The 15,913-nt window shown below is 43.9% G+C and overlaps 1 protein-coding gene across 1 annotated transcript in view; it reads right to left on the bottom strand.

The window, feature by feature from the left end:
• LOC120029556 (transformation/transcription domain-associated protein) overlaps nt 1-15,913 on the bottom strand; it is a 79,582-nt gene that overhangs the window by 24,822 nt on the left and 38,847 nt on the right. Inside the window, exons 45-57 of the mRNA XM_038974824.1 lie at nt 15,475-15,674; nt 15,070-15,191; nt 13,809-14,022; nt 13,103-13,282; nt 12,543-12,689; nt 12,062-12,181; nt 10,727-11,017; nt 9,193-9,330; nt 8,672-8,784; nt 7,051-7,186; nt 5,517-5,708; nt 3,427-3,622; nt 2,515-2,633 (exon numbers count right to left, since the gene is read on the bottom strand). Coding sequence (XP_038830752.1) covers nt 2,515-2,633; nt 3,427-3,622; nt 5,517-5,708; nt 7,051-7,186; nt 8,672-8,784; nt 9,193-9,330; nt 10,727-11,017; nt 12,062-12,181; nt 12,543-12,689; nt 13,103-13,282; nt 13,809-14,022; nt 15,070-15,191; nt 15,475-15,674 — 2,168 coding nt within the window. The remainder of the gene's footprint in view (nt 1-2,514; nt 2,634-3,426; nt 3,623-5,516; nt 5,709-7,050; nt 7,187-8,671; nt 8,785-9,192; nt 9,331-10,726; nt 11,018-12,061; nt 12,182-12,542; nt 12,690-13,102; nt 13,283-13,808; nt 14,023-15,069; nt 15,192-15,474; nt 15,675-15,913) is intronic.

The following is a 15,913-nucleotide window of genomic DNA, read 5'->3' as shown; positions in this document are numbered from 1 at the left end:
TGTCAAGTTGATTTAAGTCAACTGTAACTAGGCCACTCAGGAACAGTCAATGTCATCTTGATATATGTTATTGTCCTGCTGAAAGGTGAATTTGTCTCCCAGTGTTTGTTGGAAAGCAGACAACCAGGTTTTCCTCTGGGATTTTGGCTGTATTCCATTTCTTTTTATCCTAAAAACTCCTTTCAAAACAAGCTTAAAATTATGAATAGTGGTACTCAGTGAAGCGTTGCTTTGGATTTGCCTCAAACAATGCTTTGTATTCAGCATAAAAAGTATGCAGTATTACTTACATGCCTTGTTGCAAAAAGGATGAATGTTTTGAAATATTTTTTATTCTGTAGAGGCTTCCTTTTCACTCTGTCATTTAGGTTAGTATTGTGGAGTAACTACAATGTTGATCCATCCTCAGTTTTCACATCACAGCCATTGTAATAGTTTTAAAATCACCATTGGACTCATGTAGTTTTCTTCCTGTCCGGCAACGGAGTTCGGAAAGACGCCTTTATCTTTGTAGTGACTGTGTGTGATACACCATCCAAAACCTGATTATTAACTTCACCATGCTCAAAGGGAAATTCAAATGTATTTTTTTTTTTTTTTTTTTACATATTTACCAATCGGTGCCCCTCTTGAAAGGCATTGGAAAATCTCCCTGGTCTTTGTTGTGAAATCTGTGCTTAAAATTCATGACTCGATTGAGGGACCTTACAGATAATTGGAATGTAAGGTCCCTCAGAAATACTGTTAACCACTATTATTGAACACAGAATTAGGGCTGGGCAATATGGCCTAAAAATCATAGCTACATTTTTTCAAAACGTATGGGCAATTCACAATATGCTATGTGTACAAAACATTAGGAACACCTGCTCTTTCCATGACAGACTGACAAGATGAATCCAGGTGAAAGCTATGATCTCTTATTGATGTCACTTGTTAAATCCACTTCAGCGTAGATGAAGGGGAAGAGATAGGTTGAAGAAGGATTTTTAAGCCTTGAGACCGGTATTGTGTATGTATGTGTGCCATTCAGAGGATGAGTGAGCAAGACAAAATATGTAAGTGCCTTTGAACGGGGTATGGTAGTGTCAAGAACTGCAACGCTGCTGGGTTTTTCATGCAAAAGTTTCCGGTGTGTGTCAAGAAGGGTCCACCACCCAAAGGACATCCAGCCAACTTGACAACTGTGGGAAGCATTGGAGTCAACATTGGACAGCATCCCTGTGGAACGCTTTCGACACCTTGTAGAGTCTATATCCCGACAAATTGAGGCTGTTCTGAGGGCAAAAGGGGGTGCAACTCAATATTTGGAATGTGTTAATGTTTTCTACATTCAGTGTTACCCTCAATTTTATTTTTGTTGAAATCTCTGAACAAGCTTTGTAGTACAATTAAAGTTCACTACACCACATTTCAAAAAGTCAGGAACAATCTAATGAATTCAGGGCTTCTAAAATGATACCAAGGCTAAATATAAGCCTTCCACAACCATAAAATCCACTAATAATTTAATCTAAATAGTTTTACCTGCTTTATTTTGCAAAAATCACTTCAGTCTTTCAAGTCTATGAAAATTCCCCTTTTGTTAGAAATGTAACCAGAACCATGCACATCCACCAATAATGACCAACAATTAACAGGTCTCATTAACAATCTCTCAAGCCCACATGCTAGTGAGTAAGCCAGTTAAAATGTATATTTCAAGTCTAGCCAACTTGGATCTATTTGCTTGCTAACAAGGTAGAAGAGTTGACCTGTTATGACTCGTCTCCAACTGGTTGAACAACTGGAAATCAAGTGGCCTACCTGGAGAAAAATAAACCTACCTCTCAGAATGAGAACGATATGCCAATTCCATAGAAAAAGTAAATTTATGCACATTGCACAATTATAAAAACACAAACTAGACAGCACATAAGTCTGTGGCTAAAATGCTGCTAGGGGTACGTGGTACTGCAATGCCGTGCGCGACTGAAACTGAGCATTAATTTTCCACAACGATTTTGACTCCTGAACTTATTTAGGCTTGCCATAACAAAGGGCTTGAATACCTTTTGACTCAAGACGTTTCAGCTTTTCATTTAATTAATTTGTAATACAAAATCTAAAACCAAAATTCTACTTTAACATACTCTGTCGCTCAGTGACAAAATCTCTAAATTCAGGCTGTAACAAAATGTGGGAAAAGTGGTGTAAATACTTTGAAGGCACAGTATGTGCCATTTAGTAGACGCTTTTATCCAAAGCTCATGCATACATTTTTTTGTATGGGTGGCCCGTGGGAATCGAACCCACGATCCTTGGTATTGCAAGCACCATGCTCTACCAACTGAGCCACACAGGAGTTGAAAACAATTAAATTCATACATTGGAAAATCTTCAAAAGAATGGGAAATTTCATTTTCAATGCTCTAATCTAATTACATTTCCATAATTGACAACTGAAAATAAATCCAACCCTGGTGAACACGTAATCTTGGCAGATAGTGATTTATCACACAGTGAGCAATGTACCTGTTTGCGTCCTATCTTGCCATATTGGATGATGGCAGAGGCGGAGGCGTGGACCCCCAGCATGGCATTGCTGGTGTTGGGGTCGTGCTGCGTGTTGGTCTCATACGCCGTCACGATGGCTGGGATAGGAAGGAAGAGAACAAGTTGTCACTACAGTCCAGTCAGTGTAGAGAGTAGAGGGAGCTTCATATTATTGAGCTTGACTATGTAACGAAGTTAATTTGGATGAAAGCATTAGTTATATTTCTACGGGTGAATATCAATCAAAGACAAAGTTGTCTCATGTTCTCGAGTTTTGTAGTTACACCAGTCATCATAGCTGTAGTAGTTTCATAGCAGCACTAAAGCTGCCACAGACAACATCTTTTTCAGGATGCTGAGTCTGAATGGTTTCAAAGTCACTGCAGGACAACGCATGGCACCACAGCGTGTGTCATGTTGTAGAGGACAGACAACAATGAGACCATATTTTTAATTCACTCAACTCTTCCTTTATTTACCATCTATTTTCATGTCTTCTCATCTTCTACCTCCAATTTGTTCCATCTTTCCCCTCTTCGTTTTTTGTACTGTTCTTTTCATATCCACTCCTCCTTCATCCCCCTCTTTGCCACAGAGTTTCATCTCTTCTCATCTCCAGCTCTTTCCCTCCAACTTAGTCTGTGCTGTCATGCAGTCCCTTTGCAGTCTCTCTGCATTGCTTTTTCCCCCTCTACCTCTCTTTCCCACTCACTGTCTGTCTCTGCCTCTTCTCTCTCTCTCCCCCTCTCCTGTGTGTGTGTGTCGTGCAGAGTAAACAAGTCATTTAGAGAGCTGACATTTGGGAAGGTAGAGAGAGCCTGAGGGGTTCAGCTCACTATGGCCTTTTAGAGACGTCCCCATTGTGAGTAGCGATAGGCGTGTGAGTCCTACCCTGGTAGTGGTGCTGCCGCCACATGAAGATGCTGCTCCAGTGGGAGAGGTCGTCAGAGACGATGGGCAGCCTGTTCCTCCAGGTCTTCACCACAGTCTTCATGTCGTGGAGGCTGGTGTTACGGCCCAGGTTAGCTGGCTGCAGTCCAGCGTTGATCTGGGCCGCCTCCTGGAGCTCGATGATCTGCTGGGCAGCCTGGTTGGGGAGGAGAGGGGTGGGAAAGTTTAAGGGTTTTGAGAGAATGGAGGAATGGAGAGAGAGAAGGGGAGGAGATGAAGAAAGAATGAGTGTGGAGAACAGTGGTGACAGGAAATGATTGGGAAAGAGACATAGTGCGAGACAGAGAGAGCGCGAGACAGAGAGACAGGGTAAACAGAGAAAGAGAAGGGTACAGAAGACGGAGGGATGGAGATAAATAAAAAAAATAAAGGGATGAGACTTGGTGGGGTTTCTGTTCTTTCTCTATGACAATAGAAAAGGCAGGGTGTCCAGGCCAATTCCAAAGCCATTAGCCCACTGTATTACAGGCTTATGATGACTATTGGAAAAACCTTCTCTGAAATGAGGTCCGAGAAGCAAACACTTGATAGTTGATAAGACACTTTGATCCATCTATTTACCTTCAGGGACAGAACATCATATTAAGGCTAGGGCTGGTGGCAGGGACAGAACATCATATTAAGGCTAGGGCTGGTGGCAGGGACAGAACATCATATTAAGGCTAGGGCTGGTGGCAGGGACAGAACATCATATTAAAGCTAGGGCTGGTGGCAGGGACAGAACATCATATTAAGGCTAGGGCTGGTGGCAGGGACAGAACATCATATTAAAGCTAGGGCTGGTGGCAGGGACAGAACATCATATTACTTTAATGGCTAATCACTTCTTTCAGACAAAGACTAAAAGATATGGAGTCTCCATTCTGAAGGGTCTAATTTATTTGTTTTACCAGGTAAGTTGACTGAGAACACATTCTCATTTACAGCAACGACCTGGGGAATAGTTACAGGGGAAAGGGGGATGAATGAGACAATTGGAAGCTGGGGATGATTAGGTGACTGATGGTATGAAGGCCAGACTGGGGATGTAGCCAGGACACCGGGGTTAACACCCCTACAATAAGTGCCATGGGATCTTTAGTGAGTACAGAGAGTCTAAACCCGGGATATGAAATGCTGTTGAGCTGCTAGAATCTACACACGAATGACGTTCAATCAATTTCATCAACCCATCAATCAAGATTAATACTAAAGCCAACAATCAATATAGCTGGTGTAAATTCATTGGAAAGTCCTGTATTTTGATGGCTTGATTCCGAATGCAGTTTGATTCTAGTTATTTACCTGCAGAAAGCCTTTGTTTTAGAGGCTCCCAGGGCTTTAAGTGTATGGTACTGAAATAAAGATTTACGACTGCTGAGTTCACTAAGCAGGAAAGAAACATTGTTTTCCTGCTTTTATAATGAATGGGACCACAGACAAATGAATGTAGCGGCACTCAATTCAAATAGCTGCCTTCAAAAGAGAAATGTCCTGAATCGGTCGGTGGACGGACCAAATCAAATCACCAGAAACAAAATAAATTGGGCAGTACAATATTCTCACAATTATCTGTTAATATCAGCTGATGGCACATTTATAACCTTCATTTTGGAGTGGCCATTCATCATGCAAATGTAATTTTGGAGCAGGTATTTATTCAAACACTATCTGATGGGGGGAAGCAATTACAGACAGTCTAAAGTTACTGCCTCGGTCTCGCCACTTTACTTTCTGTCTCCATTTTTCTTCTCCTCTGACTCCCTCTTTCTTCCACTCTCCTCTTTCTTTTCCTCCTTCTCAGTCTGTCTCACTCCATTATCTCCCTCCCTCTGGTTTTTATTGCACTTTCAGGGAAGTGTTTTTCCTCTCTTCATTCCCAGAAAACAGATTATCAGTGTTTTCCCCAGTAAATTGGCTGGGATCACTGATCGACTCTTCATTTGGCAATACAGTGATCAAAAGAGCTGTGTCCCAGACTTTTATTTCATCTTGATTAAGAATTGAGACATCCAGGTGGTGCTTGTGTGTCTGCCTCCCTCATCTCTTACCTGAAGTAGTGGTGTGTGTACGTGGGACACGATGTGAGGCAGTCTCCTCCACTCCCGTATGGCCAGACTGGAGGCCATCTCCACCAGCCGTTCTATGAAGTTGAGCTGCTGCTCCTCTGGATGGCAGATAGCCAGGTAACCACGGTGCATGTTCACCTTCCACGCCATCTCCTTAGGACAACTCAGCTCCACCTTACAGACAGATTAGACAGGTTACACACACTAGTTACCTACCTATGAAAACAAAAGGTTATACGCACACACACACGTTCAGTGCATATGAGAAAGTAACACGTGAGCCTTTGTCAGTATGTGTGACTGTGGTGTCACAGCTCTGACAATTTGGACTGCAATTCTTTGTGTGCATCTCAAGTGAATTACTTCATGCCACTGTCACAAAGCAGCACTCTAACAGGACACAATACACCACCTGTTCTATTCATTCTCCTCATCATTTTTAAAAGGCCTGAGTGGTTAATGAATAATCAGCCTGACAGAGGTGAGCAGAGACTATATTGATCAGACCACTGAGTGCATTCACCACAACACTAACAAAAGCCCAATGGGAGCCTGCCTTCTGCGCAGTCAAACCTGGGAAACATTATTAGGTGTGTGTGTGTGTGTGTGTGTGTGTGTGTGTGTGTGTGTCCCTCAGTCTGTGTGTGTTGATGGGGGAGAGAATTACAGCGATCGGTCAACGTGCACTTATCACAGACGAGGGGATAGGTGATGAATCTCCCGTAGACAGTGGTGGCCTTATCAGAGGCTGTTTAATTGAAAGCTGGGCCATTCAGATAGACAGACGGAGCCTCACCACAACAGCAGCAGCCTGCTCTACTCTGTCTTCTACCACCGCCACGTAACAAAACACACAACAGATTTTGGGCCAATTAATCACACAGACACGTAAATATTAGATCTATGCAAAACCATGGAGGAATGAGAGAGAGAGGGGCAACCAGTGGAGCACAAACATTGTAATTACAAACCATATTTATTTTCCTTTAAAACTTCTAAAACTTGCATTGTTACAACACTCTACATAGCCAATAATAACATTTGAAATGTCTATTCTTTTAAAAATTGTGTAATGTTTACTACATTTTCCTTTGTTTATTGTCTATTCCATTTGCTTTGGCAATGTAAACATATGTTTCCCATGCCAAGAGACCGAGATAGAGACTGAACGTAAGAGGCTGCTAGTTAAAGGTTTTGCTGGACAGTTTAATGAGATGTCACCTCAGGACAGTGGCTCGTTTAAAAATCTCCTTGAGCAGAAAGCAAGGCAGGAGTATTTGTTATGTGTCAGCTACTATCACGTTCCCTCCTCTACTCTGCTTTAGAAAACACGAGGCTGATAAATGAACCTTCCTAACGACTGCCAAACTACATTTCCACAGCTTTACGAGAGTTCTGGAGCTGGGAACCAGACCTCAGCCGAGTGTGTGTGTGTGTCTGTCTGACTGTCTATGTGTGCTTGTGTGGTCTGTGTATAGCTGTGTCAGCGTGTGCGTGTGTGTAGGGCATCCCCTACCTGTACCAGCGCTTCCTTCATGGCGCCCCAGTTGGAGACTCTCCAGGCACACTCCAGTACCAGGTAGGGGTTGCTGTTGCCTTTCGACTGGCCGTACTCTGTCAGAGGCTCCCACTGGTTCAACTCTTTAGAACAGCTGCAGAAACAGGGAGGAGAGTTGATATCAAGAGGAATACCAGTTCTCATCGACAGAGCTGTAGAGGAACAGGTTGAGAGCGTCACGTTCCTTGGCATCCACATCACCAACGATCTATCATGGTCCAAACACACTAAGACAGTCGTGAAGAGGGCTTGACAAAACCTATTCCCCCTCAGGAGACTGAAAAGATTTGGCATAGGTCCTCAGATCCTCAAAAGGTTCTACATCTGCACCATCGAGAAGATCCTGACTGGTTGCATCACTGCCTGGTATGGCAGCTGCTCGGCCTCCGACCACAAGGCACTACAGAGGGTAGTGCGTACGGCCCAGTACATCACTGGGGCCAAGCTTCCTGCCATCCAGGACCTCTATACCAGGCGGTGTCAGAGGAAGGCCCTAAAAATTGTCAACGACTTTCAGCCACCCTAGTCATAGACTGTTCTCTCTGCTACCGCACGGTAAGCGGTATCGGAGCGCCAATTCGAGGTCCAAAAGGCTTCTTAACAGCTTCTACCCCCAAGCCATAAGACTCCTTGAACAGCTAATCAGACTACCCAGACCCCTCTTTTACGCTGCTGCTACTCTCTGTTTATAATCTATGCATTGTCACTAACTACCAACTCTACCTACATGTACATATTACCTCAACTAACCGGTTCCCCCACAACGGTACCCCCTGTATATAGCCTCACGTGTTATTTTACTGTTGCTGTTTAGTTATTTGTTATTTTTCATAACTTCTTAAAGCATTGTTGGTTAAGGGCTTGTAAGTAAGTATTTCACTGTAAGGTCTACACCTGTTGTATTTGGCACATGACAAATAACATTTGATTTGAATAATATACACTGAGTGTACAAAACATCAGGAACACCTTCCTAATATTGAGTTGCACCCCCCTTTTGCCCTCAGAACAACCTCAATTCATCGGGGCATGGACTCTACAAGGTGTTGAAAGCGTTCCACAGGGATGCTGGCCCATGTTGACTCCAATGCTTCCCACATGTGTATCAGTTGGCTGGATGTCCTTTGGGTGGTGGACCATTCTTGATACACACGGGAAACTGTTGAGCGTGAAAAACCCAGCAGCGTTGCAGTTGACACATTCAAACCGGTACTCCTGGCACCTATTACCATACCCCATTCAAAGGCTCTTAAATATTTTGTCTTGCCAGTTCACCCTCTGAATGGCAAACATACACAATTCATGGCTCAAGGCTTAAAATTCCTCCCATTCATCTACACTGATTGAAGTGGATTTAATAAGTGCCATCAATAAGGGATCATAGCTTTCACCTGGATAGTCTGTCATGGAAAGAGGTGTTCATAATGTCATGGAAGAAACATGTAGTTACTTTATACACCATTAATTACATGGCAAATACAAATATTACATAGCAACTGCATAGTTATGACAGTAATTATGCAGTTACTACACCTACCATGGATTAACAACTACACCAGTAAATGCATAAGTTATTTACCGTATCCAGTGGTCCTCCCAGAGTTGGTACTCCGGTAAGATGGCAGGAGAGGCGTTGCTCCTCTCGTGTTCCTTCCTGGCTTTTTCCATGGCCTTCTCATAGCTCTCCTGGGCCTGTTGAAGGTAAAATAGTAAATAGTCAGTACTACCCAGCTGTGACCAACTCCGTGGCCTTGTGGATTGAGTGTCCGCCCTGAGATTGGAAGTTCGATCCCCGGCCGAGTCATACCAAATACTGTAAAAATGGGACCTGGTGCATCTCTGCCTTGGACTCGGCATTAAGGAGATAGATTGGGGGCAAGGCCTTGCGATAGACTAGCGCCCTGTCCAGGGGGTGTTGTAAATCAAGCTGCCTCATGCTACAGAAACAGGAGATAGGCCTTTTCTCCCATGAGCTGTTCCATCTCGCACAAGCCAAGGCTCGTGCAAGGCTACCTACCCAGCTGTAGGCTTTGTAGTCGAAATTGTACAATGTTTTCAACATTATAAAATTTGCCAGTGCATCAATCAACAAGACCTCACCTGTTCGAAGAAGCCATGCTGCTCGTAGGCAATAGCCGTGGAGGTCTCTGGGAACTTGCAGCGTTTCTGCCACAGCCCCGCCCACATGTCCTCCTCCTGCAGTAGAGAGTACAGCTCTGCCAGGGAGTCCAGGATCTCCTATAGGACCACACAGAGTTGGGATCAGGGGTGTACATCGTCCCTTTCAAAGACTATTCCACACACATCTAGATACATGGGCCCCGATAAACGATTTGAGAAGATAAATAGATAAGAAGATAAGAAGATAAATAGATAAGAGGAACAAATCGATGCGATTCGATACAATTAGATTCAATGCACTAACAGTTATTGCATGAAGACATTCATTTTCCAGTCTAAATGGAAATCTGCTGCTCATGGAGCTGGGCCTCTCTGAGCAGGATCAGTCAGAGCTGTGTCAAGTCAAATGGATTTATCATATGCACAGGATACTCGCTGTACATAGTACAATGAAATGCTTACTCGCAGGTTCACCTCTCGATATGCAACAACAATAATAGAAAAAAAGAGGTAATAAAAATAGAAGCTTGATGGAATAAAAATAGAATTGAAAGTTGAGCATTAGTATAAAGACGAGCAAGTGTCTGTTATGACTGTGTTGGGTATGGGAATGGTTGACAGTTTCTACTATCATGATATAAAATGACAGAGGTACGTCTAACCCTAATCTTCAAGTTAAACCGACATGGTTCTCATAACATAAAGCTACAAAAATGTAAATACATGTTCTTGAAGAGAATGTGCACATTTTAAGTCAATTTTGTTCCTCCCCCACTAAAATGGTGGGTAAATATCACCAATCTAATGTTATTTCCAGTATAATGTCACTGCATGTTTAAATCAATCTAAAGAAACAATGTTACTGTAGGTATAATTTCCAGTCAATCACGTGCATCGTTATGCCACAAAGATCACCGCAGGTAAAGTTCAGATTGGAACATTGACATGGTTAAAGGGGGATACTGTTGAAATTCAATTTTAAATCGCCTAAATTGTAGCAATTTGATTAAAACAACACATTCTACCCATAAAATTGAGACTTGATTTGAGTTTTTTTTTTTTTTTTAAGTAGTCCTGATCGTGTCAGTTTCCCTATAAGCTTCAACGATATACCGAAAGCTGTGCTTTCTAGTATGTACAACTAGAGTTTACTGGACAGTGGGCACCGGTGGGTTGTCTTCCAACTAATAAAGCCTATGATTGACTATTGCACAAGTCATCTTACAAGCATTTCAAATGGTGAAAGGTTAGTGAACCAGTTCACGCTACATTTGAATCGGTTTGGAGTTTTGTGGACCGAAGCACTCGCATCTTAAACATTTGAACTGGATTCCAATTCGTATCAATGAATCGTTACATCTCTAGTTAGGATGCAGTGCCTGTCAAGCAGCCATACCCATTTAATGAATGGACAGTAAGTACAAAGGCAGTGTCTGAAGAAAAGTTACCAAGCTAACCATGTACTCATCTAATAGAACTGAAAGTGAACAAGATGACGTCTGTAAACCCGTACCTGTTGTGGTGGAGTGATGCTCTCCTGTTCGTAGAACTCGTTGGTGCTCTGTTTGGGCTTGCTGTGAAGGCTGAGGCCCTTCTCAAAGGCCTGCTGTTCCAGCATCAGAGTGGAGCGCAGCCACAGATTGTGAGTCTTCCCCAGGTACTTCAACACACAGGGCCTGATGGGGATAGGGGGCACACACTGGGACATTGCCTCCACGAAGCAGTTGAGGGCACTGGGCTGGCAATCCCTCTGAGCCTGGTGGCTCCCACTGCACAGGAAAGGACTCATCTCACCTGACAGGGCCTGGGAGGGAGGTGACGTGGGAGGATGGTTGGGGAGAGGAAAGGAGGGGAAGGAGAGTCAAGGGTAAGAGGAGAGACAGAATGTGTTTCTATAGCCAAAAGCATGCAATATTATGCACAACTAAAAACAAGCTAGAACTAATTGGACGTCACCATACTAGCTACCACAGAATAATCTAAGAGACAGCCTCAGCAAAAATAATCACTATTTAAATGCTTTGAAAAGATTTTTCCTCCAGTCAGTACCCTAAAACCACATGAAGATATTTAGAACCAGATAATCATCAGCCTAAATATGCATCCTATTTAAGTCTTTATCCATGTCCGTCTGTGAGTGACAAACATCATTAAGACGTCTAGTTCTATTTCCAACGCGTCTCAGAAAGTTAATAGCTCAAATCACTTCAAATCAGGAGCCCTTAAATGAGCCTCTTAATACTGGAGGCATCTGGTTCATTAAACTCAGTATGTTTTTCTTCTTACATATTCTGCATAAATGAATGGTTCCTCATTAAGAGGAAATTGCATGTTTTAAGGAAGAAATGGCAGAGCCAAGGTCAGGCTGACTGTCTGCTAACCAACGTCACGGAGCTGAGGTGTGTCAGAGTGTCTGTGTCTCAAAGTGTGGTGCTGACCAGTCAGGTCAGACCAGAGCCTGTGACCCGTGTCGGCCCTGTCCAGGTAAATAATGATGACAGACAATGAGTCACGCCATAGCCTTTGACCTCTATCACGGCATGACAACCAGGGTTTTGACCTGTAAACTTGCACAGAAGGTATAAATAGCTCATATCAACATTGCAGATAGAAACACCATGAATAGACATTGGAAAATAATTACTATTACAATAGTTCATCTATTTCTATGGAGCGGACATGAATTCTTCCACCTAAACGTTGCAGAATGTTGCCCCCTTTTGAACATGCCCCAATCCAGTTGTGAGCACATTGAATTTACTGTCCATTGTAGCCTGGCCATCTAGTGCCAACCTTATGACCTGGAAGTACAAGACATGTTAATTCACATTGACCTGGCAGTACTTACGTGTTGCTGTCGGTCAGAGAGGATTTTCCACAGTCGAGGGAACAGCTGTACCCAGGTCTTCTCAGCCAAGGGGGTGGAGATGTGACACAGCTGGACCAGGGCGTTCAGCAGCGCCCCCGTCTGACACAGACACAATGACAACACAGGTCAGCATCAGACAAAATGACAATAAGGGGTTAACATCTCGCTCTTACAAAACAGCCCTACAAGAATCATTCAGCAAAAAACCCACGTTAACAGTTGTGCAGGAAATACCACAGGATTTTGTGGCTACTTTCCTGTGGAACAACCTACAAGAAAGGTTCAGGGGTCAACTTATCACCTTCCAAATCTTGTTCCTTAAGGTTCATCCATATAATCGATCAAATGTAGAATATGTGCTCAAAGCCAAAGTCTTTTTTGCTAAAAGCGTTGAACTTGACAGTGAGGGCGGGGAGGGTTGATTTTAACTAACAGGGCAAGGGTTGGTGTCATAACTCACCTTGACCTCTCTAAGGGAATCGAGGAACTTGTCGTGGCGGTTGGTGAGCATGTGCAGCTGGTTGCCTGTGTCTTTCTCTGCCTGCTCCTTGTTCTTGGGGATGGCTGTCTGGTCCCCTGGGGCTAGCTCTATGTCGATCTCCACATCCTGGAGGAGAGAGAGGGGGGAGGGAGAGGAAAGGACAGGGGGAGAGAGTAGAAGAAGATTGAGGAAAGGAAGAACAGAAGAGATGGGGGATGCATTTAGTCATTTGTTGTAATATATGCAAAAGCACTTAGTCTTTCCCCTTGGAGAGATGATCATAATGAGATGGGGGAGGAAAGGTGAACAGAAAATATTGACTGTTATATAAATACTGCTATGAATACTGCATCAAATCTGTGGGGGAAACAGTTTGCTGCAGCAGGAAATACAGGTCAACAAAGAGGGAGAACTAGAGATGTTATTCCTCCCCAATAACAAACACACGATGGGATAATGGGTCTTTGTGTGTGTATCAACACGTCTCTTAGTGAGTGTGTCCGTGTGACCCTCGGACTCCTGTTGCGCGGCATCCTCACCTCCTCCTTGGTCTCGCTGTTCTCCCTCTCTCTGGGCTCTTGCTTGATGTGGGTTGCCATGGCGAAGGCGGCACGGTCGTGGCTGTCGGCCAGATTGATGACGTTGGTGATGGATGGGAGCATGGAGCCCTGGCAGCTGGTCCCGATGATGCTGTTACGCTCACACACCGCCAGTAGCAGCTAACAGAGAGAAAGTGACACAGAAAAAAAGATCACAGAAATTCAGGTTAACAGTTTCTAGGGGGTCTGAAGCATTATGGAGACACTTCACAAAAAAGGCAGTCTGTAGAGACATTATGGACAAGCTACATCACATACCACTGTATACAATAATTATTTGTGCTAAAACAGGCAGGACATAGTTAGATTTCAAAGCTCAAATCAGAAAACTCTTCAAAGGACTTAGTCCTAACTGGAGTATTCAGAAACATGGAGAGCTTGGGACTATAAGGTTCTACCTGTAAAAAGATAAATGGAGATCATTGGCTTTAAAGTTGCGAACCGTCATTGGTTTCAATTTTTATCTTGTGTTCCTTTGAACTTAACATGAATTGGGGGTATTTAGAGTACACTGAAAACATAGAGAACAAGGCTGTCAACTACATTGATTAAAATGCAGGTAACCATATAGTCCCAAGCGCTCAAATGTCTCAACTGACATCAAAACAGTCATGACTCGACCCCTCGTCCCAGTACATCTCCTTACCTCTATGCATTGTTTGATCCAGAAGTGGCTGCTCATGGCCTCCCAGTTCTGAGAGCAGCAGATGTAGAGTAGCCTCTCGTAGACACGTCTCTTCATGGAGAGGTCAAACACCTCAAAGAACTTAGCCCTGATCAGAGGCTGGGCGCAACGCAGCCCCGACAGAAAGGCCGGCTCCAACTTCGACGTGATGTCACTTCCTGAAAGACTCTCGTCCCTGATTGGACAAAGAGGGTTGAAATGCATCTATGTAACCATTCTTTATATCTAATTGAAAATGGTTTACGACTGCAATTTATTTATCTTATACAGTTATTAATGCTAATGCATTTCAGAGCAAGCTCCTTAATAACAATTAAGATACAAAAGGAGCTAAAAGTATCATGGCAATGAGTGAAGAATCAATGAAGGTCATTGAAGTGAAACAGTGTAGGCTGCAGACAGTTACTTTAACTTAATGTTTAAAAACGGATCACCTATTCTTTAATGATAATCCTAGCGGAATAGTAAAACGGTTAACATCCCACATTAAATGCTGTGTAATAAGCTATACAATCATTTCTAGATCATTCCACAGCCCTGGTGAATGGGCCTCTAGAGTATTTAAAAGAGAGGAAGAGTAACGTCTCAGCAGTGAGTGTATTATACTGAAGCTACTAAACCATCTACTTATTCAGAGACGTCGTCGTGGAGCAGATGCTATGTGGACAGTGATGCGTCAATCATAGTTTTACAGCTTGTTCAAAGTTACGTGACTTACAGAGCAGATCGTCTGTGGACAGGCAGAATGGGAAAAGGGATGGGGCAGTCTTGAGGACTGGAGGAGAGGAACGGGGGAGTGGTATTTGTGGTTAGAGGGCCAGCCAGGATGAATAGCAGTGGGCTGAGGAGTCAGTCGCCTTTCGCTTGGCTGCCTCACCCCTCTGCCACCCTCCCATCTCTCCCTCACACCATGTGTCCTGTCACTGGAAGACCCTCAAATCCAACCCCCATCATTCTGTCTACCCTATCCCCAACCTCTGTCTTTGTCTCTTGATAGATGGAGCAGTGTGGTGGCATACTCCCGCGCTCTCTCCAACCCACTCCCATCCCTCCTGCTCAATGGATGAATGGTTTGTGGCGGTGACCTGGCATACTCCTCTCTGTACCCGACTCCCTCCCGCCTTTCAACGCCCATCCCCCCCAATCGATGGGTGAAATAGCGTAGCGGCGCCGAGTATGTTTGCCGTGCATACTCATCCAGGTGATTAATGGGGGTAATTACCTGTAAACGTAATTAACGAGGTCCAGAAATTGGGCATTTAACTCAAGGTCATCAGGGAAACGCTTCTCTATATAGGTCATCATCTTCACCAGCAGAATGGACTTCTCACGAAGATTGGGCATCTGTGGATGGAGAGAGGGATGGAGGGAGCGAGAGAGAGCAGATTGATTCAGTTCATTTATCTTTAGTGCATCTGAAGGGGGGAGTGTGTAGTACCTTTGGTCCTCGCTCCCCCCTCATTGTCTCTGCTGGACTAAGAGCAAAGACACCTGGGTAGATTTGTGTTTCCTGGTTCCCAGATTGCTTTGCTGGCTTGTTGTTCTTACACAGATCATTAGCAGTGCATGTCCCGGGTTTTCACAGTGTGTGCTAAACAGGCAACGTGATGAAAAATGGTCCTCTCACCTGGTTTGCTGCCATGGGGGAGTTGTTCTTAACCCACTCCTCCACGATCTTGACGATGGCGCGGAGGATCTTGGCGTCAGGCGACTTCTCGATGAGCGACGTGAGGATGACTTGGATGAAGTTCTTCCTCATCTCAATGGACATGACGGACAGACGACTCTTCACCAGGTCCAGAGACAGCATCACTAGTTCGCTAGTCACTGTGGGGAGAGGTTAGAGGTCATGACGGACAGACGCGTCTTCACCAGGTCCTGAGACAGCATCACTAGTTCGCTAGTCACTGTAGGGAGAGGTTAGAGGTCATGACATAGAATGTCAATTCACTTAACTGCATTCACTACAAAGTGAGTGTAAAAGAGTGTTTGTGTTCTTTGACAGTGAACATACAGGTCATTAGAGATCCATTTAAAAGCCTGATAACATCTCACTATCATTACCG

This window comes from Salvelinus namaycush, chromosome 35 (genome assembly GCF_016432855.1).
Source record: "Salvelinus namaycush isolate Seneca chromosome 35, SaNama_1.0, whole genome shotgun sequence".
Classification (NCBI taxonomy): domain Eukaryota; kingdom Metazoa; phylum Chordata; class Actinopteri; order Salmoniformes; family Salmonidae; genus Salvelinus; species Salvelinus namaycush.
The sequence above is the reverse complement of the archived record's forward strand: the minus strand, read 5'-3'. Positions and strand labels throughout refer to the sequence as shown.